The sequence below is a fragment of the Salmo salar genome, chromosome 12 (genome assembly GCF_965601325.2).
Source record: "Salmo salar chromosome 12, fSalSal1, whole genome shotgun sequence".
NCBI classification, from domain to species: domain Eukaryota; kingdom Metazoa; phylum Chordata; class Actinopteri; order Salmoniformes; family Salmonidae; genus Salmo; species Salmo salar.
In genome coordinates, this window is record NC_138302.1 from 20,396,067 (window position 1) to 20,420,610 (window position 24,544).

General features: G+C 42.5%; 1 protein-coding gene across 3 annotated transcripts in view; it reads right to left on the reverse strand.

The window, feature by feature from the left end:
- LOC106564402 (uncharacterized) overlaps positions 1–22,345 on the reverse strand; it is a 31,353-nt gene extending 9,008 nt beyond the window's left edge. Inside the window, exons 1-2 of one of the 3 annotated variants that reach the window (XM_082958713.1) lie at positions 21,787–22,345; positions 2,841–2,902 (exon numbers count right to left, since the gene is read on the reverse strand). In XM_082958713.1, coding sequence (XP_082814839.1) covers positions 2,841–2,902; positions 21,787–22,105 — 381 coding nt within the window. In that variant the 5' untranslated portion in view covers positions 22,106–22,345. Of the gene's footprint in view, positions 1–929; positions 2,903–21,786 lie in introns of those variants that run through there. The other 2 variants (XM_082958712.1, XM_082958711.1) reach the window with 2 other exon arrangements.
- Positions 22,346–24,544: the final 2,199 nt, after the last annotated feature.

Here is a 24,544-nt window from a genome sequence, read left to right on the forward strand (position 1 = left end):
CAATAACCAATATGCAGAAACAGTTTGTGATATATTGAAAATTGTCGGTTGATTGCATAAATAATTTAGATTACTAAATGTTACATGAAATGTAAATATGAAATATCAAAAGCAAATGTGAAATAAAGACAATTAGCACTTGAATCTTGTAAATAAATACTGGAGTGATTATAAAAATTATGAATCAAATTAGACAAATTTATTACACTGCGTCCATGTGTATAAGCTTCAAGTACATCGGAAGTAAGTTGTTTTCTTTTCAACTTTCAACTTAAACCGAACTTATATTGGAAGTCGGGCATAGTCTTATTTACAACGTCTTTTCAATTACATTTTGGTAGGTGGGATAGCCCCAATGTCAAAACACAGTTTTAACGTGTTCAAATCAATAACCAATATGCAGAAACAGTTTGTGATATATTAAAAACCTAAACAGAAAATGTGCTATGTACGCAAACATCTGCCACAATAGTAATCATATAAACGGCACAAGCACCAAATCACTGATATCAATTGGGGGGGGGGGGAGGAAATCAGGTTGTACGTGCTGTTGAAACTAACACAACTAAAAAAAACACATGGAAATGGGAGATATCTTTTACCTCACAGGTTAGAGGACAACCTGCAGAAGACGGTCAGCTACATTTTGGAGTGATGTATTTAAATGTAGGGGTCGCTAAACAAAGGAACGCAACACTTATTTGTCATCACTCATCGATATCATGCTAAAATCATTTGCATGAGAGGGGGGAGATGAGGTTGCACGTCCTGTTAAAATTAACAGCTAAAAAAACACACGGAATCTGGGAATAATGTGTATATCACTGGTTAGAGGACAACTTGTAGAAAACAGCTAGCTACATTTTGGAGTGTTGCATTTTGATTCAAGTGGGTCGTGTTGTGGAAATTCAGTACTTCGAGAGACTTGGTAATTTCTTCAAACAATAATCTTTATTTAACATTGATTAATTATTGCAATAATGAAACTGTCAGCCCAACAGTCTTAACTGACTGTTAGTCTGAGAGCCTACCCTTTACAGACAACGCACAGTTTATATAGCTAATACCCAGAATGCTTGGTTCCACCCCTCCCATCTAGATTGGGGGGCACCATAAGCCACTTTGGGCTCATCCTGTCTTCATCTGCACCTGGTGTTATATTAAACCCGGACCCTTGCCTAATTTCCCAGATGCCAGGATGTATAAGGACCATTGAGGCCTTTGTTCTACTCCTCTCTATCCCAGCTAAACATACACCATATCTTGTCTATGGAATGCAGGCTCAATCAGACCGGAGACATATGTCTCACATGCCACTAATCATAGAATGGAATGTGGCTGTTTGGTTTTTAATCACGAGACATCAATCAATTGTCAGCTTCAAGCTATCTCTAGTAAAACCCATGTCCTCAACACCCAGAATAGCTGCAGGAAGCTAGAGTGGACACCATAAAACTTAGCATTAGCAGGACAGAAATATCTTACTGTTTGTTAAGTAAATCATTGTTAAATATCCACCAAATGAGGTAAATACATAATTTTTGTGTCACAGTCGCAAATGTGGTAAGTCTCTGTTAAAACGAACAGCTCAAAGACCACACGGAATCTGGGAATAAAGTGTACATCACTGGTTAGAGGACAATTTGTAGAAAACAGCTAGCTACATTTTGAAGTGTTGCATTTTGATTCCAGTGGGTGACCAACGTGGTAAACAGCTAGCTACATTTTGAAGTGTTACATTGTGATTCCAGTGGGTCACCAATGTGGTAAGTGTAACAATTTTTTTGTTAAATCACATAAATAGTAACTCTTTCAATTCAGAGCCTGGATTTTGCCCCTGAGGCTAATATCCATATCATGCTGAAATCAATAGAACAGTCATCAAACGTTTAGGGTTCTACATTGTGACATTACTTCATTGATATCATGAAACAACTCCTTCATGTATGTATTTTCTGATGTTTGAGCAGAGATCTTTTATCAGAGAATCTCTTGTCACATTGATCACAGCTTTGAGGCTTCTCTCCTGTGTGTGTCTGCTGGTGAACAATCAGATTGCTAGATGTAGTAAAACTCTTTCCACATTCATCACAGCTAAAAGGTTTATTTCCTGTGTGTGTTCTCTGGTGTGATACCAGGTTGCCTGACTGAGTAAAACTCTTCCCACATTGATCACAGCTATAAGGTTTCTCTCCTGTGTGTCTTCTCTGGTGTGATACCAGGTTGCCTGACTGAGTAAAACTCTTCCCACATTGAGTACAGCTATAAGGTTTCTCTACTGTGTGTGTTCTCTGGTGCGATTTTAATTGTCCTGAGCGAACAAAACTCTTTCCACAGTCAGAGCAGCTAAAAGGTCTCTCTCCTGTGTGGATTTTCTGGTGAATTTTAATGTCTGCTGAGGAGGCAAATGTCTTCCCACATTGCTCACAGATATAGGGTTTCTCTCCTGTGTGTATTCTCTGGTGTAATATCAGGCTGAATGACTGAGTAAAACTCTTCCCACATTGAGTACAGCTATAAGGTTTCTCTCCTGTGTGTGTTCTCTGGTGTAATATCAGACTGGATGATTGAGTAAAACTCTTCCCACATTGGTTACACTTATAAGGTTTCTCTCCTGTGTGCTTTCTCTGGTGTTTAGTCAGACCGCTAGATGTAACATATCTCTTCCCACATTGATCACAGCTATAAGGTTTCTCTCCTGTGTGTGTTCTCTGGTGTGATTTTAAACCTCCCGAAGAAACAAAACACTTTCCACAGTCAGAGCAGCGGTGAGATTTATTCCTTGTGGGTCTCTGCTGGTGTTTCTTAGGGTGTTTTGATCTGGAGAGACTTTTTTCTACCTCTTCAGCTTCATGATGTTGTTGAGGCTCCCCAGAGGATCCAGGATAGGCACGTCTCTCTCCTGTGTGAGCAACAAAGTCAGACAGATGGTTTAAGACCCACAACAGCGGAAATCCACTGTAAAAGGAGATGCCAACAGCGTAGCCATGTTGTACAACAATTGACGTCTGTAATGAATGTTAAAATTATTTGACAATTGTCTTAAGACAGTCAAGTGAGAAAGTCCGATTTTGTCTTGTTTTCCCATTAGTAGTAAAATCAATGATTGTAGGCTAGAAATAGGTTATTAAAGTTGTTGAAATCCTAAGCAGTGTGCCAGACGACCTTTGGTCTCCAATATAGGCCCCTTTCTATGTTTGCTAAAATTGCGACAAGGGCGATGCGCATGCAATTTGGTTTCAGAAACTCCTCCATGCTAATGAGGAAACCACTATTTACCGATATCGCTTTTAGTTTTTCACAATGTATTCTGAATATTACAGTATTATTATTATATTACACTATCAGCTATCAGTGCAAGATCAGGATGCTTCTCAAGGAAACTCACATTAAGCTCTGTGTCTATTCACTAATTCACCACCGTGGAGGAAAACTCAGGGGAGTTCTCATAGGCTGACAGCAAAAATAGCCTCCATTTACAGGTTGCTTATGAGTGCATTTCACATTACTTTTGGATTATAATTGTAAGGCTTGTTTGAATGTCCTGATTAATATAATGTTTGTGTTATTGTCAAAATTAACTACTTAATATTTAAAAATGACTTCAACCAGTAAAATGCTCTTTGGTTAGTTTTCCATCAGCCTGACATTGAGGGTTTGTACACTAAGTGTTAAACAAATTGGCCCATAACTTCACCTAACAATAACATAGACCTACTGTAGGACCCATAACTTCACCTAACAATAACATAGACCTACTGTAGGACCCATAACTTCACCTAACAACAACAAAGACCTACTGTAGGACCCATAACTTCACCTAACAACAACAAAGACCTACTGTAGGACCCATAACTTCACCCAACAACAACATAGACCTACTGTAGGACCCATAACTTCACCCAACAACAACACAGACCTACTGTAGGACCCATAACTTCACCTAACAACAAATATACCCATGTCATAATGTTTGTCATTTGACTGGCATTCAGAATTGTATTTCCTGAATCAGCTGATGATAGTTGAACATGTAACTAAACAGCTACCCTCACTTCAAAGGCAGTTATAGTCAATGAACTAATCACTGATCATAATCTTGATGTGATTGGCCTGACTGAAACATGGCTTAAGCCTGATGAATTTACTGTGTTAAATGAGGCCTCACCCCCTGGTTACACTAGTGACCATATCCCCCGCGCATCCCGCAAAGGCGGAGGTGTTGCTAACATTTATGATAGCAAATTTAAATTTACCCCCCAAAAAACAACGACGTTTTCGTCTTTTGAGCTTCTAGTCATGAAATCTATGCAGCCTACTCAATCACTTTTTATAGCTACTATTTACAGGCCTCCTGGGCCATATGCAGCGTTCCTCACTGAGTTCCCTGAATTCCTATCGGACCATGTAGTCATCACAAATAATATTCTAATTTTGGGTGATTTTAATATTGACATGGAAAAGTCCACAGACCCACTCCAAAAGGCTTTCGGAGCCATCATCGACTCAGTGGGTTTTGTCCAACATGTCTCTGGACCTATTCACTGCCACAGTCATACTCTGGACCTAGTTTTGTCCCATGGAATAAATGTTGTGGATCTTAATGTTTTTCCTCATAACCCTGGACTATCGGACCACCATTTTATTACGTTCGCAATCGCAAACAAACAATCTGCTCAGACCCCAACCAACAAGCATTAAAAGTCATGCTATAAATTCTCAGACAACCCAAAGATTCCTTGATGCCCTTCCAGACTCCCTCTGCCTACCCAAGGAAGTCAGAGGACAAAAATCAGTTAACCACCTAACCGAGGAACTCAATTTAACCTTGCGCAATACCCTAGATGCAGTTGCACCCCTAAAAACTAAAAACATTTGTCATAAGAAACTAGCTCCCTGGTATACAGAAAATACACGAGCTCTGAAGCAAGCTTCCAGAAAATTGGAACGGAAATGGCGCCACACCAAACTGGAAGTCTTCCGACTAGCTTGGAAAGACAGTACCGTGCAGTATCGAAGAGCACTGCTGCTCGATCATCCTATTTTTCCAACTTAATTGAGGAAAATAAGAACAATCCGAAATTTATTTTTGATACTGTCGCAAAGTTAACTAAAAAGCAGCATTCCCCAAGAGAGGATGGCTCTCACTTCAGCAGTGATGAATTCATGAACTTCTTTGAGGAAAAGATCATGATCATTAGAAAGCAAATTACGGACTCCTCTTTAAATCTGTGTATTCCTCCAAAGCTCCGTTGTCCTAAGTCTGCACAACCCTGCCAGGACCTAGGATCAAGGGAGACACTAAAGTGCTTTAGTACTATATCTCTTGACACAATGAGGAAAATAATCATGGCCTCTAAACCTTCAAGCTGCATACTGGACCCTATTCCAACTAAACTACTGAAAGAGCTGCTTTCTGTGCTTGGCCCTCCTATGTTGAACATAATAAACGGCTCTCTATCCACCGGATGTGTACCAAACTCACTAAAAGTGGCAGTAATAAAGCCTCTCTTGAAAAAGCCAAATCTTGACCCAGAAATTATTAAAAAAACTATCGGCCTATATCAAATCTTCCATTCCTCTCAAAAATTTTAGAAAAAGCTGTTGCGCAGCAACTCACTGCCTTCCTGAAGACAAACAATGTACACGAAACGCTTCAGTCTGGTTTTAGACCCCATCATAGCACTGAGACTGCACTTGTGAAGGTGGTAAATGACCTTTTAATGACGTCAGACTGAGGTTCTGCGTCTGTCCTCGTGCTCCTAGATCTTAGTGCTGCTTTTGATACCATCGATCACCACATTCTTTTGGAGAGATTGGAAACCCAAATTGGTCTACATGGACAAGTTCTGGCCTGGTTTAGGTCTTATCTGTCGGAAAGATATCAGTTTGTCTCTGTGAATGTTTTGTCCTCTGACAAATCAACTGTAAATTTCGGTGTTCTTCAAGGTTCCGTTTTAGGACCACTATTGTTTTCACTATATATTTTACCTCTTGGGGATGTCATTCGAAAACATAATGTTAAATTTCACTGCTATGCGGATGACACACAGCTGTACATTTCAATGAAACATGGTGAAGCCCCAAAATTGCCCTCGCTAGAAGCCTGTGTCTCAGACATAAGGAAGTGGATGGCTGCAAACTTTCTACTCTTAAACTCGGACAAAACAGAGATGCTTGTTCTAGGTCCCAAGAATCAAAGAGATCTTCTGTTGAATCTAACAATTAATCTGGATGGTTGTACAGTCGTCTCAAATAAAACTGTGAAGGACCTCGGCGTTACTCTGGACCCTGATCTCTCTTTTGAAGAACATATCAAGACTGTTTCAAGGACAGCTTTTTTCCATCTACGTAACATTGCAAAAATCTGAAACTTTCTGTCCAAAAATGACGCAGAAAAATGAATCCATGCCTTTGTTACTTCTAGGTTGGACTACTGCAATGCTCTACTTTCCGGCTACCCGGATAAAGCACTAAATAAACTTCAGTTAGTGCTAAATACGGCTGCTAGAATCTTGACTAGAACCAAAAAATATGATCATATTACTCCAGTGCTAGCCTCCCTACACTGGCTTCCTGTTAAGGCAAGGGCTGATTTGAAGGTTTTACTGATAACCTACAAAGCATTACATGGTCTTGCTCCTACCTATCTTTCCGATTTGGTCCTGCCGTACATACCTACATGTACGCTACGGTCACAAGACGCAGGCCTCCTAATTGTCCCTAGAATTTCTAAGCAAACAGCTGGAGGCAGGGCTTTCTCCTATAGAGCTCCATTTTTATGGAATAGTCTGCCTACCCATGTGAGAGACGCAGACTCAGTCTCAACCTTTAAGTCTTTACTGAAGACACATCTCTTCAGTAGGTCCTATGATTAAGTGTAGTCTGGCCCAGGGGTGTGAAGGTGAACGGAAAGGCTGGAGCAACGAACCACCCTTGCTGTCTCTGCCTGGCCGGTTTCCCCTCTTTCCACTGGGATTCTCTGCCTCTACCCCTATTACGGGGGCTGAGTCACTGGCTTACTGGTGTTTTTCCATGCCGTCCCTGGCGTCACTTGAGTGGGTTGAGTCACTGACGTGGTCTTCCTGTCCGGGTTGGTGCCCCCCTTGGGCTGTGCCGTGGCGGCGATCTTTGTGGGCTATACTCGACCTTGTCCCGGGATGGTATGTTGGTGGTTGGAGATATCCCTCCAGTGGTGTGGAGGCTGTGCTTTGGCAAAGTGGATGGGGTTATATCCTACCTGTTTGGCCCTGTCCGGGGGTTTCATCGGATGGGGCCACAATGTCTCCTGATGCCTCCTGTCTCAGCCTCCAGTATTTATGCTGCAGTAGTTTATGTGTCGGGGGGCTAGGGTCAGTCTGTCACATCTGGAGTATTTCTCTTGTCTTTTCCGGTGTCCTGTGTGAATTTAAATATGCTCTCTCTAATTCTCTCTTTCTCTTTCTTTCTTTCTCTCTCTCGGAGGACCTGAGCCCGAGGACCATGCCTCAGGACTACCTGGCTTGATGACTCCTTGCTGTCCCCAGTTCACCTGGCCGTGCTGCTGCTCCAGTTCCAACTGTTCTGCCTGCAGCTATGGAACCCTGACCTGTTCACCAGACGTGCTACCTGTCCAAGACCTGCTGTTTTCAACTCTCTAGAGACAGCAGGAGCGGTAGAGATACTCTCAAAGATCAGCTATAAAAAAGCCAACTGACACTTACTCTTGTGTTACTGACTTGTTGCACCCTCGACAACTACTATGATTATTATTATTTGACAATGCTGGTCATTTATGAACATTTGAACATCTAGGCCATGTGCTGTTATAATCTCCACCCGGCACAGCCAGAAGAGGACTGGCCACCCCTCATAGCCTGGTTCCTCTCTAGGTTTCTTCCTAGGTTTTGGCCTTTCTAGGGAGTTTTTCCTAGCCACCGTGCTTCTACACCTGCATTGCTTGCTGTTTGGGGTTTTAGGCTGGGATTCTGTACAGTACTTTGAGATATCAACTGATGTAAGAAGGGCTATATAAATACATTTGATTTGATACAGTATTAAAAATTATGTGTAATTATTTAAGAAATGCGTTAATGACAGTATCCATTTGGGTGTTGTCTAAAAATGTAAAACCATTGTTAAAACCATTGGATTTAGCAAACACGGAAATGATTTATAAATTCTGTGCCTATGAAAACTGTTTTCCCAGCATACAATAAGGAGACACTAAATGTTACGTAGTTAGAGTGCATTTCAGAGATCTGAACACAAAACAACTGTCCCACAGCAAGATCCAGTATTTAAGTTCATCATATGGAAAGCTTAACATTATGACTATAACTACTGTTCCCTGAAGGAGGGAAACTAGGTACAACATACTAATAAATCCACACGTTATGACTATAACTACTGTTCCCTGAAGGAGGGAAACTACGTACAACATACTATTAAATCCACACGTTATGACTATAACTACTGTTCCCTGAAGGAGGGAAACTAGGTACAATGTTACGAATCCCTTTGGCCCTGCAGTCCAGGGGGGATGGAAACGAAACCCATAACATAACCCATGCAAATTATAATAGTGGAAAGGAACAGTGAGAACAAAAACCACAGACAACTTAAATTTACCGTCAAACACTAAAGGTTTCTTTTTAAACACACGGTAAAGGGGGGCGGGAAGAGGGGCTGAGCTGGACCCAAGGAAAGAAACAACACTCAAAAAACACCCCTAAGCTAGACTAGCCTATTTCAATAACAGCTAACTAACCAAAAATACACTCGGTGGTCCGCCCAGTTCTAACTAGTGTATTTAGACACTGTTTTCCTATGTGTAATGTAGGCCCATGGGTGACTGGTTTTGTTACCCCCTTTTCCCACCATCAAACAAACAGTCAAACAACAAAACAATACTCACAGGATAACCGGACAAATGTGACATGTAGGAGCAAAACCAAAGATGGATCAATACAGAGAGAGAGAGCTGGGGACACAGAGAGATTGAGCTACAGAGAGTGAGATTGAACTGCTGAGAAAACAACTGGCTGGGTTTTTAAAGCATCAGACCAGTACATACAGTTGATTTTATTAAAACACATGGGGTGTGTCTATATATGGAAAAATACACGTTATAACATTTTTACCAATCGTTTGGTAGAAAGAAAAGACGACTCTTGGTTGGCCCTAGAGCATTAAGTTCAGACCGCTTCACTTTTTCAACATTTTGTTACGTTACTTATTCTAAATTAGATTTTTTTTAAAGAATCCCCATTAAATTAAAATGTTAAATGTTTTAGAAATGTTTAAGACTCAATTAATGAATTCAATTGATTGGACATGATTTGTAAAGGTACACACCTGTCTATATAAGGTCCCACAGTTGACAGTGTATGTCCGAGCACAAACCAAGCCATGAGGTCGAAGGAATTGTCCGTAGAGCTCTGAGACAGGATTGTGCCGAGGCATAGATCCGGGGAAGGGTACCAAAAAAATGTCTGCAGCATTGAAGGTCCCTAAGAACACAGTGGCCTCCATCATTCTTAAATGAAAGAAGTTTAGAACAACTAAGAGCTCCAGAGTTCCTCTGTGGCGTTAGGAGAACCTTCCATCTCTGCAGCACTCCACCAATCAGGCCTCCATGGTAGAGTGGCCAGACAGAAGCCACTCCTCAGAAAAAGCATATGACAGCCTGCTTGGAGTTGGCCAAAATGCCCCTAAAGGCCTCTGACCATGATAAACAATACTCTCTGGTCTGATGAAACCAAGATTGAACTCTGGCCTGAATGCCAAGTGTCACATCTGGAGGAAACCTGGCACCCTCCCTACGGTGAAGCATGGTGGTGGAGGAATCATGCTGTGGGGATGTTTTTCAGCAGCAGGGACTGGGAGACTAGTCAGGCTCGAGGGAAATATTAACCTGTTAGGGCTAGGGGGCAGTATTGACACGGCTGGATAAAAAAACATACCCGATTTAATCTGGTTACCACTCCTACCCAGTAACTAGAATATGCATATACTTATTACATATGGATAGAAAACACCCTAAATTTTCTAAAACTGTTTGAATGGTGTCTGTGAGTATAACAGAACTCATTTGGCAGGCAAAACCCTGAGACATTTTCTGACAGGAAGTGGATACCTGATGTGTTGTATTACCTTTAAACCTATCCCATTGAAAAACACAGGGGCTGAGGAATATTTTGGCACTTCCTATTGCTTCCACTAGATGTCACCAGCCTTTACAAAGTGTTTTGAGTCTTCTGGAGGGAGATCTGACCGAACAAGAGCCATGGAACGATGATGGCCCATTAGACACCTGGCGCGCGAGTTCATGTTGGGTACCCTCGTTCCAATACGTTATAAAAGAGTATGCATTCGTCCACCTTGAATATTATTCATGTTCTGGTTAAAAAAGGCCCTAATGATTTATGCTATACAACGTTTGACATGTTTGAACGAACGTAAATATATTTTTTCCCCTCGTTCATGACGAGAAGTCCGGCTGGCTTAGATCATGTGCTAACAAGACGGAGATTTTTGGACATAAATGATGAGCTTTTTTGAACAAAACTACATTCGTTATGGACCTGTGATACCTGGAAGTGACATCTGATGAAGAGAATCAAAGGTAATGGATTATTTACATAGTATTTTCGATTTTAGATCTCCCCAACATGACGTCTAGTCTGTATCGCAACGCGTATTTTTCTGGGCGCAGTGCTCAGATTATTGCAAAGTGTGATTTCCCAGTAAGGTTATTTTTAAATCTGGCAAGTTGATTGCGTTCAAGAGATGTAAATCTATAATTCTTTAAATGACAATATAATATTTTACCAATGTTTTCTAATTTTAATTATTTAATTTGTGGTGTTGACTTGACTGCCGGTTATTGGAGGGAAACGATTTCCTCAACATCAATGCCATAGTAAAACGCTGTTTTTGGATATAAATATGAACTTGATAGAACTAAAAATGCATGCATTGTCTAACATAATGTCCTAGGAGTGTCATCTGATGGAGATTGTAAAAGGTTAGTGCATCATTTTAGCTGGTTTTATGGTTTTGGTGACCCTGTCTTTGAATTGACAAAACATTACACACAACTCTTGTAAATGTACTGTCCTAACATACTCTAAATTTATGCTTTCGCCGTAAAACCTTTTTGAAATCGTAAAACGTGGTTAGATTAAGGAGATGTTTATCTTTCAAAGGGTGTAAAATAGTTGTATGTTTGAAAAATTTGAATTTTGACATTTATTTGGATTCAAATTTGCCGCTCTTGAAATGCACCTGCTGTTGATGGAGTGCACCACGGGTGGGACGCTAGCGTCCCACCTAGCCCATAGAGGTTAACGGAGCAAAGGGCAGAGAGATCCTTGATGAAAACCTGCTCGAGTGCTCAGGACCTCAGACTGGGGCAAAGGTTCACCGTCCAACAGGACAACGACCTTAAGCACACAGCAAAGACAACGCAGGAGTGGCTTCGGGATAAGTCTCTATGTCCTTGAGTGGCCCAGCCAGAGCCCGGACTGGAACCCGATCTAACATCTCTGGAGAAACCTGAAAATAGCTGTGCAGTGACGTTCCCCATCCAACCTGACAGAGCTTGAGAGGATCTGCAGAGGAGAATGGGAGAAACTCCACAAATGCAGGTGTGCCAATTACATTAGCTAAATGAAAGGAAAAATACTAATTTAATCAATTTTAGAATAAGGCGTTAACGTAACAAAACGTGGAAAAATTCAAGAGGTCTGAATACTTTCCCGAATGCACTGTATACAGCAACACCTCCCCATAGACATTCCTGTCTTTTCTGTAGTTGTTATATTCCTATATTGCTACTGCTGTATCAAAGGAATTATCTAAGTGAGTTTCAGAGATGAGCAGTACAGTGCATTCCAAATTCAATAGGCAGGCTAGTAAACAAAAGGTTTCAAAGAAAAACTTTTCCAGAAAATGTCAAAAAGTATAATGCCCGTCCAAGAGACTGTCGACCAATCGCATTTCACATTGTGATGCTGTGACACAAAGTTTCTAAGCTAATTGTCACAAAATCCCTTTAAAAAGCCCAGGGGAACACAAGTAAGCTTCATTCACCAGAAGTTATGCATGCTAGCCAACGTTAGTCAGGAGGCTCTTTAGTCTAGCTAGGGCTGGGCGATATGGACAAAATTTTCACAATATTTTTTTATTCAAAAAGTTGGTGAAGCAGCAACTGTACTGGAATGCGAACAATATAGATGCTACTTCGAGAACACAAACTCACATCTTTCACAGCAAAGAGTGAGGGAGTCCGGGGGATGACTGGAGGAGCAATGGAGGACGCATTGTGGGATTCTCTTGGCACAAGTACAGTTGTTGAGAATGAGTGGACGATGGTGAAGAACATTGCCTCTGTACAGTTCTTGAGACTGAGTGGACGATGGCAAAGAACAGTGGAGTGAAAAGGGCTAAAGTTGGTAATGAACAGCAGTTTATGGTTGGAGTGGGAATCATCAGCAAGGATATTTTTTTTGGGTGACCCGTTAGCGGTCTCAAAGATGGTGAAGGATGAATTGGGTAAAGTGGAATTGGTTTGAGTGACCAGGAGTGGTATGATGCTGATTTCGTGTGTCAACAGCGCAAAAGGAGAAAGCTCTGTGATTCAACAAGATGTGGACGTACGATGTGGAAGGCTATAACTTTCAGAGTAGGGCACTGGTTAAAAGTGTCATCTCTGGTGTTGCGTTGGACATAGAGGCTGGGTGGTTTAGGGATAACATTCCAGGTAGACGCACGTCGATTAAATTGAATGATAGACGGAAGGTTTTACTGTCGTTTGGTGAACTGGTTCTCCCATCTATGTATAACCTGGGTATGTGAGATATGCGGTGAGACCCTATGTATAGAAGCCGCTGTGGTGTTACAATTGTAAAAGTTTGGACACGTGGCAAGTGTTTGTCTAAGGAATAAATATGTTGTAGTTGAAGAGTCAGATGAAGCATGTTGTTGTAATTGTGATGGGAATCACGTTCCCAAGTTCCTGGAGTGCCCTGTACGGATGAAGGATGTCACAGTAGCTAGGGTCAGGCCCATCTAGCAGGTGTCCTATGTGGAGGCAGTGAAAATAGCTGAAGGAGTGAGTAGAGAGAAGGTAGTGGATGTCCCACAGTCTGCATTGAAGCCATGCAGGAGAAGGATCCCAAAACACTAATAGTGAAGGTGGACTTTGTTGTGTTTATAGTGCAAGAGATAAATTGCACTAGTCAAACTAATACAAAATCAAAAGAAGCTTGACATTGTGAAGGCGGCAAATAGATTTCTAGATCTCCAGAATACTGAATGAAGAGGTTCCCCCCCTCCCAGATTCCTGAAAATGTTTTGTTTTTGGGGTACATCACATTTAACAAACCAAACATTGAAATACCCTTATAGAAGGTAAAGTAAAAACCCAAACCGGTCCATACTGGTATATAGTCAAATATGGTATACCGCCCATCCCCAAGGCTAGGTTGAGAGTGGGCAGACATCGTACACATCACACTCAGGCAGACAAGACGTTTGATCTGACCAAAGGCCCAATCCATCTCCCGCAACTCAGACTTAGCCGAGGTATGGGCACCCAGGAGAGGAAGTCATTATCAGAAACACTAAGCCTCCTAAATAATGCTACACAATTGTCAAAAGAACTTGAGGGTGGACTAGCAGGGAAACAGTGCCAGACGTCCCCTAGTCTCGTACATGAACTGATGTACATGAACACAAAGTCCAGGGGGTGAGCACGCTCTACCACTAACATCCTGACCACAATGCTCGCGTCACGTGCGCGAGCATTGCAAAATAAATAAAATGTACACATACATGTTAAACAATCATTGCACCCACACTGCTTGTGCGTAGCCAGGCACTAAAATATAACTTGCTTCTATTTGTGACTCTCGACGCGCTGCAAGTCCCACCTCTCCCACCTCCTCATTGGTTTTTAGGAGCATATACCCACGTGGGTGATTGAAAGATGAACTGAGGTCCACAATACAGTCCAGTTGGTGGTGGTAATGCACCTTAAAGTTGCCAACCGCCATATAAAGTCCAAAGAAGAAAAGGAAGCCTGAAGGAAGGAGGAGAGATGATGAGAAACTAATTTTGTTCGACCGCAAGGCACTGCTGCCATCTAAGACCGTTTGGGGAGTTGCTACTGGTTACCGATTTTGATGTGATATGCAAGTATTATGTGAAAGTATTTGAAATTATTTTGATGTGATATGAAAGTATAATATCAGGATCCGACCCCTTTTTTTTCAATTTTTGCCTAAAATGATATTCCTAAATCTAACTGCCTGTAACTCAGGCCCTGAAGCAAGAGCATGCATATTCTTGGTACCATTTGAAAGGAAACAGTTTGAAGTTTGTGGAAATGTGAAAGGAATGTAGGAGATGTAGGAGATCTGGTAAAAGACAACACAAAGAAGAAAAACAACCGTTCTTTTGTATTTTTTTGTACCATCATCTTTGAAATGCAAGAGAAAGGCCATAATGCATTATTCCAGCCCAGGTGCAATTTAGATTTTGTCCACTAGAAGGCTGCAGTGTGTGTGCAAAGTTTATTCTGATCCAATGAGCCATTGCATTTCTGTTCAAAATTGTCTATCAAGACTGCCCAAATGAGTCTAATTTGTTTATTAACCTCTTACATCTAGACGTTCCGCTAGCGGAACACCTGCTCCAATATCCAATGATAGGGCGTGGCGCGAAATACAAAGTCCTCGAAAATCTGAAAACTTCCATTTTTCAAACATATGACTATTTTACACCATTTTAAAGACAAGACTCTCCTTTATCTAACCACACTGTCCGATTTCAAAAAGGCTTTACAGCGAAAGCAAAACATTAGATTATGTCAGCAGAGTTCCCAGCCAGAAATAATCAGACCACCCATTTTTCAAGCTAGCATATAATGTCACAAAAAACAAAACCACAGCTAAATGCAGCACTAACCTTTGATGATCTTCATCAGATGACACTCCTAGGACATTATGTTATACAATACATGCATGTTTTGTTCAATCAAGTTCATATTTATATAAAAAAAGCAGCTTTTTACATTAGCATGTGACGTTCAGAACTAGCATACCCACCGAAACTTCCGGAGAATTTACTAAATTACTCACGATAAACGTTCACAAAAAACATAACAATTATTTTAAGAATTATAGATACAGAACTCCTTTATGCAATCGCTATGTCCGATTTTAAAATAGCTTTTCGGTGAAAGCACATTTTGCAATATTCTGAGTAGATAGCTCGCCATCACAGGCTAGCTATTTTGACACCCACCAAGTTTGGCCCTCACCAAAGTCAGATTTACTATGAGAAAAATTGGATTACCCTTGCTGTTCTTCGTCAGAATGCACTCCCAGGACTTCTACTTCAATAACAAATGTTGGTTTGGTTCCAAATAATCCATAGTTATATCCAAATAGCGGCGTTTTGTTCGTGCGTTCAAGACACTATCCGAAGGGTGACGAAGGGTGACGCGCCCGGCGCGTTTCGTGACAAAATTTTTAAAAATATTCCATTACAGTACTTCGAAGCATGTCAAACGCTGTTTAAAATCAATTTTTATGCGATTTTTCTCGGAAAAAAGCAATAATATTCCGACCGGGAAACCGTGTTTTCGTTCAAAGACTGAAAATAAAAACATGGTGTCGGCTCGTGCACGCGCCCCCAGTCTCATTGTTCTCAGATCGACCACTATCCAAATGCGCTACTGTTTTTCAGCCATGGCCTGCAAAGGCATCATTCAACGTTTTGCCGCCTTCTGAGAGCCTATGGGAGCCGTAGGAAGTGTCACGTTACAGCAGAGATCCTCAGTTTTCAATAAAGAGAGTGTAGAAGGCCAAGAAATGGTCAGAGAGGGCACTTCCTGTAAGGAATCTTCTCAGGTTTTGGCCTGCTAAATGAGTTCTGTTATACTCACAGACACCATTCAAACAGTTTTAGAAACTTTGGAGTATTTTTTATCCATAGCTAATAATTATATGCATATTCTAGTTTCTGGGCAGGAGTAATAATCAGATTAAATCGGGTACGTTTTTTATCCGGCCGTGAAAATACTGCCCCCTATCCATAACAGGTTAATAACTTTTCATTTTCATAAATGTGCACTCTCCTTAAACAATAGCATGGTATTATTTCACTGCAATATCTACTGTAAATTGGACAGTGCAATTAGATTAACAAGAATTTAAGCTTTCTGCCAATATCAGATATGTCTATGTCCTAGAAAATGTTCTTGTTACTGTTATAGTGTGGACACAATATAAATAATGACATGGTTATTATTGGTATTGACCGTGACCTTTCCCTTTTGATGATGTCATCACTAAGAGTGAGTTCTGTGCAATATGATTCTACCACCGGTTGAGTGGGCTATATAGTTCTGCTATATTTGTACCGTTTGTACCTGGCAATACACCTTTAGGTTTGGGTTGAAAGTAAAGGAAAGTAATATCGAAATGCGTGTGGGCATTCCTTGTCAAGTTACTACACCTTTTTGGCAACGAGGATAAAACTTTATCAACTTGTACAGGGCGAGGTGCTAGCTAGCTAAGAAACAATGGAGGTAGTCAGTTAGCTAGCTAGCTTAATGAGCGACGGAGAGCAGGTGCCGCTGGACGGAAACGCCGACGGGGACAATCAGCAGCAAGTGAAAATCGCTAATGAGGATCAAGGACAAGTTGGCGTTATAATGGCAATGTTTGGGACTATCACTGAGTTTGTGGAAGAGAACGAGGACTGGACGGAATATGTGGAAAGGTTGGGACACTTTTTCTTGGCAAATGGAATCATAGATTAGGCTAAACAGCGCTCTATTCTCTTGAGTGTGTGTGGGGCTAAAACCTACAAGCTAATGAGGAATTTGGCTACACCACGGAGACCGGGAGAAATTCCTTTTGGGGATCTAGTTGCTCTCGTTCAGACACACCACAATCCAAAGCCGTCAGTGATTGTCCAGAGGTTCAAGTTTAACTGCCATTTTCGGAAAACAGGTCAGTCTGTTGCCAACTTTGTTGCTGAATTACGTGAACTCTCTGAACATTGTGAGTTTGGGGCTATGTTAGAGGACATGCTCCGTGACAGATTAGCCTGTGGCATTAATGAGGACAGCATACAGCACCGGTTGCTGGGGGAAGCCACACTGACTTTCAAGAGAGCATTGGAACTATCTCAAGGGATGGAGATGGCCGCTAGTAATGTGAAAAATATTCAAAAGGCCAACAGTGAAAGTTGTGGAGTGCATCAGGTGACAAAAGAGGTGGCAGGAAAAAGGGGAAAAGCAGTGGAATGTTTCAGATGTGGAGGGACACATTATGGTAACAACTGTAAGTTCATGGAGACTGTCTGTCACAATTGCAACAGAAAGGGACATTTAGCAAAAAAATGCAGGGGTCCTAGGAGCAAGCCAGAGGGTGGGCGGACTGGGCTGGGCAAGTTCACAGCACCAAAGCCTCAGTCAGCAGCGCACCACCTAGAGAGCACAGAGGAGGAGGAAGAGCATTGTTCCTACAACATGTTTAATGTGACGGAGCCGCGCGCAGAGCCCATCTATGCTACAGTGGAGGTAGATGGAAAGCAGATGAGGATGGAGGTTGACACGGGGGCCTCTGCCTCTGTCATAAGTGAGGAGACCTACAAACAAAAATGGGGCTCAAGACAGGTTTCTGCCCTCACACCGGCAGGGATCAGACTGCGTACGTACACCGGGGAGACCATACCATTGCTGGGGGCTCTAGAGGTGGACATTGCATACAACAGCCAGGAAGCGAGAGCACGGCTCCTGGTGGTGAAAGGGAATGGGCCTAGTTTACTAGGGCGTGACTGGCTAAACAAAATACAACTGAGCTGGGGTGAGATAAAACACACCCGAGTGACAGAGGATGTCATTCAAAAGTACCCAGAGATTTTCAAAGATGAACTGGGCACACTGCAGGGCACTGCAGTTAAGCTGTTTGTGGATCCTCAAGCCGAGCCTCGCTTTTTCAAGCCCAGGACAGTGCCTTACGCCATGAAAAAGAAAGTGGAAGATGAGTTGGAGCGGCTGCAGGAAGCAAACGTCATTACTCCCGTTCAGTTCTCCCGCTGGGCAGCTCCTATCGTTCCCGTTCTGAAAAGTGACGGCACGGTGCGTATATGTGGGGACTACAAACTCACCATCAACAGGGCCTCTAAGCTAGACGCTTACCCGCTGCCACGGGTGGAGGACTTGTTCGTGACACTGGCAGGAGGTCAGACGTTCTCAAAGCTTGACATGAGTCACGCCTACCAACAGCTCCTCCTGGACGAGGACTCAAAAGAGTATGTCACAGTGAACACGCACAAAGGCTTGTTCAGGTACAACCGCTTGGTTTTCGGAGTGGCGTCCAGCCCAGCCATTTTCCAGAGGACAATGGACAATCTACTGCAGGGGATCCCTCATGTAGCAGTGTACCTGGATGACATCCTGGTTACAGGGGAGACGGAGGAGGAGCACCTCCACCATCTGGACCAGGTGTTAAAGAGATTCTCTGAGGCAGGGCTGCGCCTGAAGCGTAGCAAGTGCACATTCCAAGCACAGAGTGTGACATACCTAGGTCACAAGATCACAGCGCAGGGTCTGTGTCCTGTGGACGACAAAGTCAGGGCAATCAAGGATGCTCCAAACCCCAAGAATGGGTCAGAGCTCAGGTCGTTCCTGGGCATGGTGAACTACTATGGTAAGTTCCTCTCGGAGCTGTCAACAGTGTTGGCTCCACTTTATCAGTTGCTCCACAAAGACTGTAAATGGAAGTGGGGGCCAGCACAAGAGAAAGCTTTCAAGGAAGTGAAAGCACTACTACAATCAGCACAACTTCTGGTTCATTTTGACCAAGACAAAGAGATCATCCTGTCATGTGACGCCTCACCCTATGGTGTCGGGGCAGTACTCTCTCATCAGATGGAGGACGGGTCAGAGAGACCCATTGGATTCGCATCACGTACGCTGACGAGTGCTGAGAAGGGTTATTCACAGTTAGACAAGGAAGGTCTGGCCATAGTCTTTGCTGTGAAACGCTTCCATCAGTACTTCTACGGTCGTCATTTCACCATATGCACTGACCACAAACCACTGATGAGCCTTTTTAGTGAATCAAGATGCATTCCGCCCATGGCTTCAGCAAGGTTACAGCGCTGGGCCCTGACACTGTCAACTTACCAGTACACGATAGTGTATAGAGCGGGGAAGGACAATGCAAATGCAGACGCGCTCAGCCGTCTCCCGCTACCAGAGATGCCTGCCACAACTGTGGTGCCTCCCGAGACAATTTTCCTAATGGAGAGATTGTCAAACTCACCTGTGAATGCCAAACAGATCAAACAGTGGACAGACCGGGATCCTATCCTGTCCCAAGTGAAAAGATTCCTGATGCAGGGTTGGCCTCCTGTCATAGAGGATGATGGACTAAGACCTTATGCAAAGCGCAAAACTGAGCTGAGTGTGCAGGACGGCTGCATACTCTGGGGGTCCAGAGTGGTTGTTCCAACCCCTGGCCGTGATCAAGTCATGGATGAGGTCCATGAGGCTCACCCGGGTGCCTCCCTGATGAAAAGTTTAGCCAGATCTTACATCTGGGGGCCTAACATGGATCAGGAGGTAGAAGACAAAGTTTAATCATGTTCAGAGTGCCAGATCAACCAGAAGATGGCGCCACCCGCGCCACTACATCTGTGGGAGTGGCCTGACCGCCCATGGTCCAGGCTGCATATAGATTTTGCAGGCCCATTCATGGGTCACATGTTCCTTGTCATGGTGGACGCACACTCCAAGTGGCTGGAGGCGCACATCATGAGCAACATCACAGCGACCACAACCATCGAAAAGCTTCGGCAGGTGTTTTCAACCCATGGTCTGCCGGACTCTCTGGTGTCCGACAACGCAACAACGTTTACCTGTGACTTGTTCCAAGAATTCATGCGGAGAAACGGGATCCGCCATGTCCGCAGCGCCCCGTTTCACCTGGCCTCATACGGCTTAGCGGAGCGGGCTGTGCAGACACTGAAAGAGGGGCTCAAAAGGATGACTGGGGGAACCATCACAACTAAGCTCTCTCGGTTCTTGTTCCAGTACCGCATCACGCCACAAACAACAACAGGACAGGCTCCAGCGGTGATGTTAATGGGCAGAAAGACAAAAGCTCACCTGGATCTACTGCATCCGAACATCAGAGCACGAGTGGAACGGAAGCAGGAGATACAAAAAGAGAGACATGACCACCACGCAAGGGAGAGACAGTTAAAACCCAATGACACTGTCTACATCCGCAACTTCACAAGCAGCCAACGCTGGTTGCCAGGTATCATTCTGAGTCAGAGTGGTCCCGTCTCCTTTGTGGTCAAACTGACTGATGGGCGAGTCATGCGCAGACACCAGGACCATCTCCGCCTTCGCTATGACAAAGACAAGACCATGTTTTCAGACGGAACAGCTGTGGGTGGTAGTATACAAGTTGAAATCCCACAGGAAACAGCATCTGAGGAACAGGGGCATTAAGTGGTTCCAGCAGAGGGTGATGGACATTCTCTCACAAACACCCAACCCGCTCCTGTGCCCTCAGACCCAGCTCCACTGGGACACGCCTTACCTGTGTCTCGTAGCACACCAGGAGTACTGCGCAGATCACAGTGTAGTCACAAGCCTCCTGAAAGACTAACTCTGTAGTTGAGACTGAGAGACTCATGGTGTAAGTGTTTGGAGCAGCAGACCTAGTTGAAAAGAAATAAGGCCTGTCATTTTATTGTTGTTGTTTTGTTTACATTTACGGTAACACCAGCAGAAGTTCTACAGTGTGGTGTAGTAAAGAAAAGAAAATACTGATGTGGTTTACTTGTTAACCTTATGTTTTCCTTACAGGGGGGATTTAAATTGAGGGGGGAGAAGTGTTATAGTGTGGAGACAATATAAATAATGACATGGTTATTATTGGTATTGACCGTGACCTTTCCCTTTTGATGATGTCATCACTAAGAGTGAGTTCTGTGCAATGTGATTCAACCACCGGTTGAGTTGGCTATATAGTTCTGCTATATTTGTACCGTTTGTACCTGGCAATACACCTTAGGTTTGGGTTGAAAGTAAAGGAAAGTAATATCGAAATGCGTGTGGGCATTCCTTGTCAAGTTACTACAGTCACTTACAACCTCATGCTAATCGCATTAGCATACGTTAGCTCAACCGTCCTGTGGACGGGACACAGATCCTGAAGAAGTTGTTTAAAGCAGCAATCAGCAGTAGAAACAATAACAAGCGTACTCTCTGCCCGTTTCGGTAAAAAGCTGAGGGATGTGGCTGGAGAAATGTAACCATCCATGATATCAACATTATAGTTTTAACCATGTTTTGAAGATATACGGTGTTTGTTATATTTACTGACAAACATTGGGGTAAAAAAAGCTTATATTTTGGGTTCTGATGGGGTACAACAGTTGAACGAAGCTCATAAGGCATTTAGAACTGATTTCTTAAAGAAACAATGGGTACATATCATTAATGTATAAGTCCCAAAATGGATGTAACAACTGCTGATTGCCTCTTTAAGACTACATCTTGGGCTAAGCTAATAGGAGATATTGAGGACTACAGTATTTCAGGCATTGTCATTGGATGCATTTGATCAATTGTTAACGTTTTGTTGATGGTCCACTCTTGATGTTCTACACATTACAGTGCAGCTTCAGCCATTCCTACAGAACAACATTAAAGTGTAGAACCCCTCTACTGCATATTGGTTCAACGATTGCAGAGACGGTACTTACTGGTGTTAAACAGATCTCCAACCTCCTCTTCTTCCTCCTTCTCCTCTTTCAATGTGACAGTCATCTCCCCCTCCTCCTCTTTCACTCCAAAAACTGCATCCCCCTCTTCTTTTACAGTAACATCCTCTTCCTCATTGAACGCTTCTTTCTCTTCTTTCACTGAAACGTCTGTCTCTTCTTCTTTCACGGTAACAGCCTCACACTCTACTTCTTGTTTTACTGTGATATCCTCCTCTTCCTCCTCCTCTTTCACGAGAGCTTCTTTCTCCGTCCAGCAGACCTCTTCTTTAGCAGGAGGAGAGTAGCTTAGTGAACTCATGGTCGGGGATGTTAGCTAGCTAGCATTAGCGACAAGCTTAGTTCTAAGCTAATTTAGCAAACCAGCTAGTTGACAAACAACGTAAATATATAATTAAATGGGCCAACAAGTACATACGACAGAAGTGTGTTTAATACACAGCGACTAACATACACCAAAACAATGTAAATAGCGTGAATGTTGTAGCTATGTTTGCTAGAAAGCTACGGAGGTGTCTGACTAGCTGTTGTTGTTGAAGGAGCGTCCCATCCACTAGATTATACGTCACACTGGCAGCATCGCCTGAACCTAAAAGACGCACATCGCCATCTGCTGTCTGGAGTGGGCAACGCAGTTGAGGAACTAAAAGTTAAGTTTTCATTTATTTCATAAAAGTGTAATATTATATTAAGTCGTTCAAAGAGAAGCATGTGTTGATTGATTCGTGTTTAATAAGTGAGCATTTAAAACAAACTTTACACCCACTACATATTTGCATTGAACCATACTTCTGACATGGATCCTTTTGACCACAGAAGCATATCTTTTATCATAGCCAAAATGTGGTTTATTCCAGTCTTCAAATTTTTCATGTCCTTGTCAATCAACTTGTTCTTAATAAATCTAAATCATGGTTTAGTGTTTCTGTATCAAAATGGACTTTTAAGAAATTCAAATCCTTTGGAGTAATTTTCACTCCAGCCAAAAGCCCCTTTGATAAATAGGACGTTTATTTCAAATCAAAATCAAATCACATTTTATTGGTCACATACACGTGTTTAGCAGAAGTTATTGCGGATGTAGCAAAATGCTTGTGTTTCTAGCTCCGACAGTGCAGTAATATCTAACAAGTAATATCTAACAATTTCACAACATATACCCAATACACACAAATCTAAGTATTTGAATCTAGGTTTCTCTGTAGACATGATCCATCCCACCAGAGGGTGGAGGGGCCCCTGTATCAGTGGTTTTGACCAGATAGATACCTGCAGACACACGGTATCGTTGCTTCCCATGTACTCTTCTAAGATTGGACTTTTCTGTACCACGTATCACGTGACTGTGTACAAAACTGCCAACAGTATAAAACTTTGCGAGCGGTAGAAAATTCTGCCAGAGGTAGAAAACTCTGCCAGTGGTATACGGTGCATTAGTTAAGAATTCAGAACCCTTCACTATTTACACATTTTGTTACGTTATAGCCTTATTCTAAAATTGAATAATTTTTCCCCCTCATCAATCTACACACCCATAATGACCAACTAAAAACAGGTTTTTAAACATTTTTGCAAATGTATTTACTTAAGTATTCAGACCCTTTGTTCTGAGACTCGAAACTGAGCTCAGATGCATCCTGATTCCATTGATGATCCTTGAGATGTTTCTACAACTTGATTGGAGTCCACTTGTGGTAAATTCAACTGATTAGACTTGATTTGGAAAGGCACACACCTGTCTATATAAGGTCCCACAGTTTACAGTGCATGTCAGAGCAAAAACCAAGCCATGAGGTCAAAGGAATTGTCCATAGAGCTTTGAGACAGGATTGTGTCGAGGCACAGATCTGGGGAAAGGTACCAAAAAATGTCTGCAGCATTCAAGGTCCCCAAGAACAAAGTGGCATCCATCATTCTTAAATGGAAGAAGTTTGAAACCACCAAGACTCGTCCTAGAGCTGGCCACCCGGCCAAACTGAGAAATCGGGGGAGAAGGGCCTTGGTTAGGGAGCTGAACAAGAACCCTATGTTCACTCTGACAGAGCTCCAGAGTTCCTCTGTGGAGATGGGAGAAACTTCCAGAAGGACAACCATCTCTGCAGCACTCTACAAATCAGGCCTTAATGTAGCAATGATTAAATTGTCAACATTTATTTCAATGGTCAATTCAGTGAACTGTTCTGTGAAAGGTGTCAGCTAGAGATGACATGCAGGAGCTTGCAGGGATTTGTTGTCTTGCATGTCGTCTACTTTTATGCTTATTAGCATTTCCGAATCGGAGAGTAAAGAGACACAAAAATATTGGTACAAGTAATTGTCTTTATTATGGATCCCCATTAGTTCCTGCCAGGGCAGCAGCAACTCTTCCTGGGATTTTTTATGGATCTCCATTAGTTCCTGCCAAGTAAGGTTAGGGAGCGTGCCAGCCTGCCTGAACCGCCCCTGAATTAACAGGTATAAATGATGGGTTAGGAATTAACAGGTATAAATGATGGGTTATGAAAGAACAGGTATAAATGATGGGTTATGAATGAACAGGTATAAATTATGGGTTGCGAATGAAAATATGTAAATGATGGGTTATGAATTAACAGGTATAATGATGGGTTATGAACAACCTGATATAAATGTTGGGTTATGAATTAACAGGTATAAATGATGGGTTATGAATAAAAAGGAATAAATGATGGGACATGAACGAACAGGTATAAATGATGGGTTATGAATGAACAGGTATAAA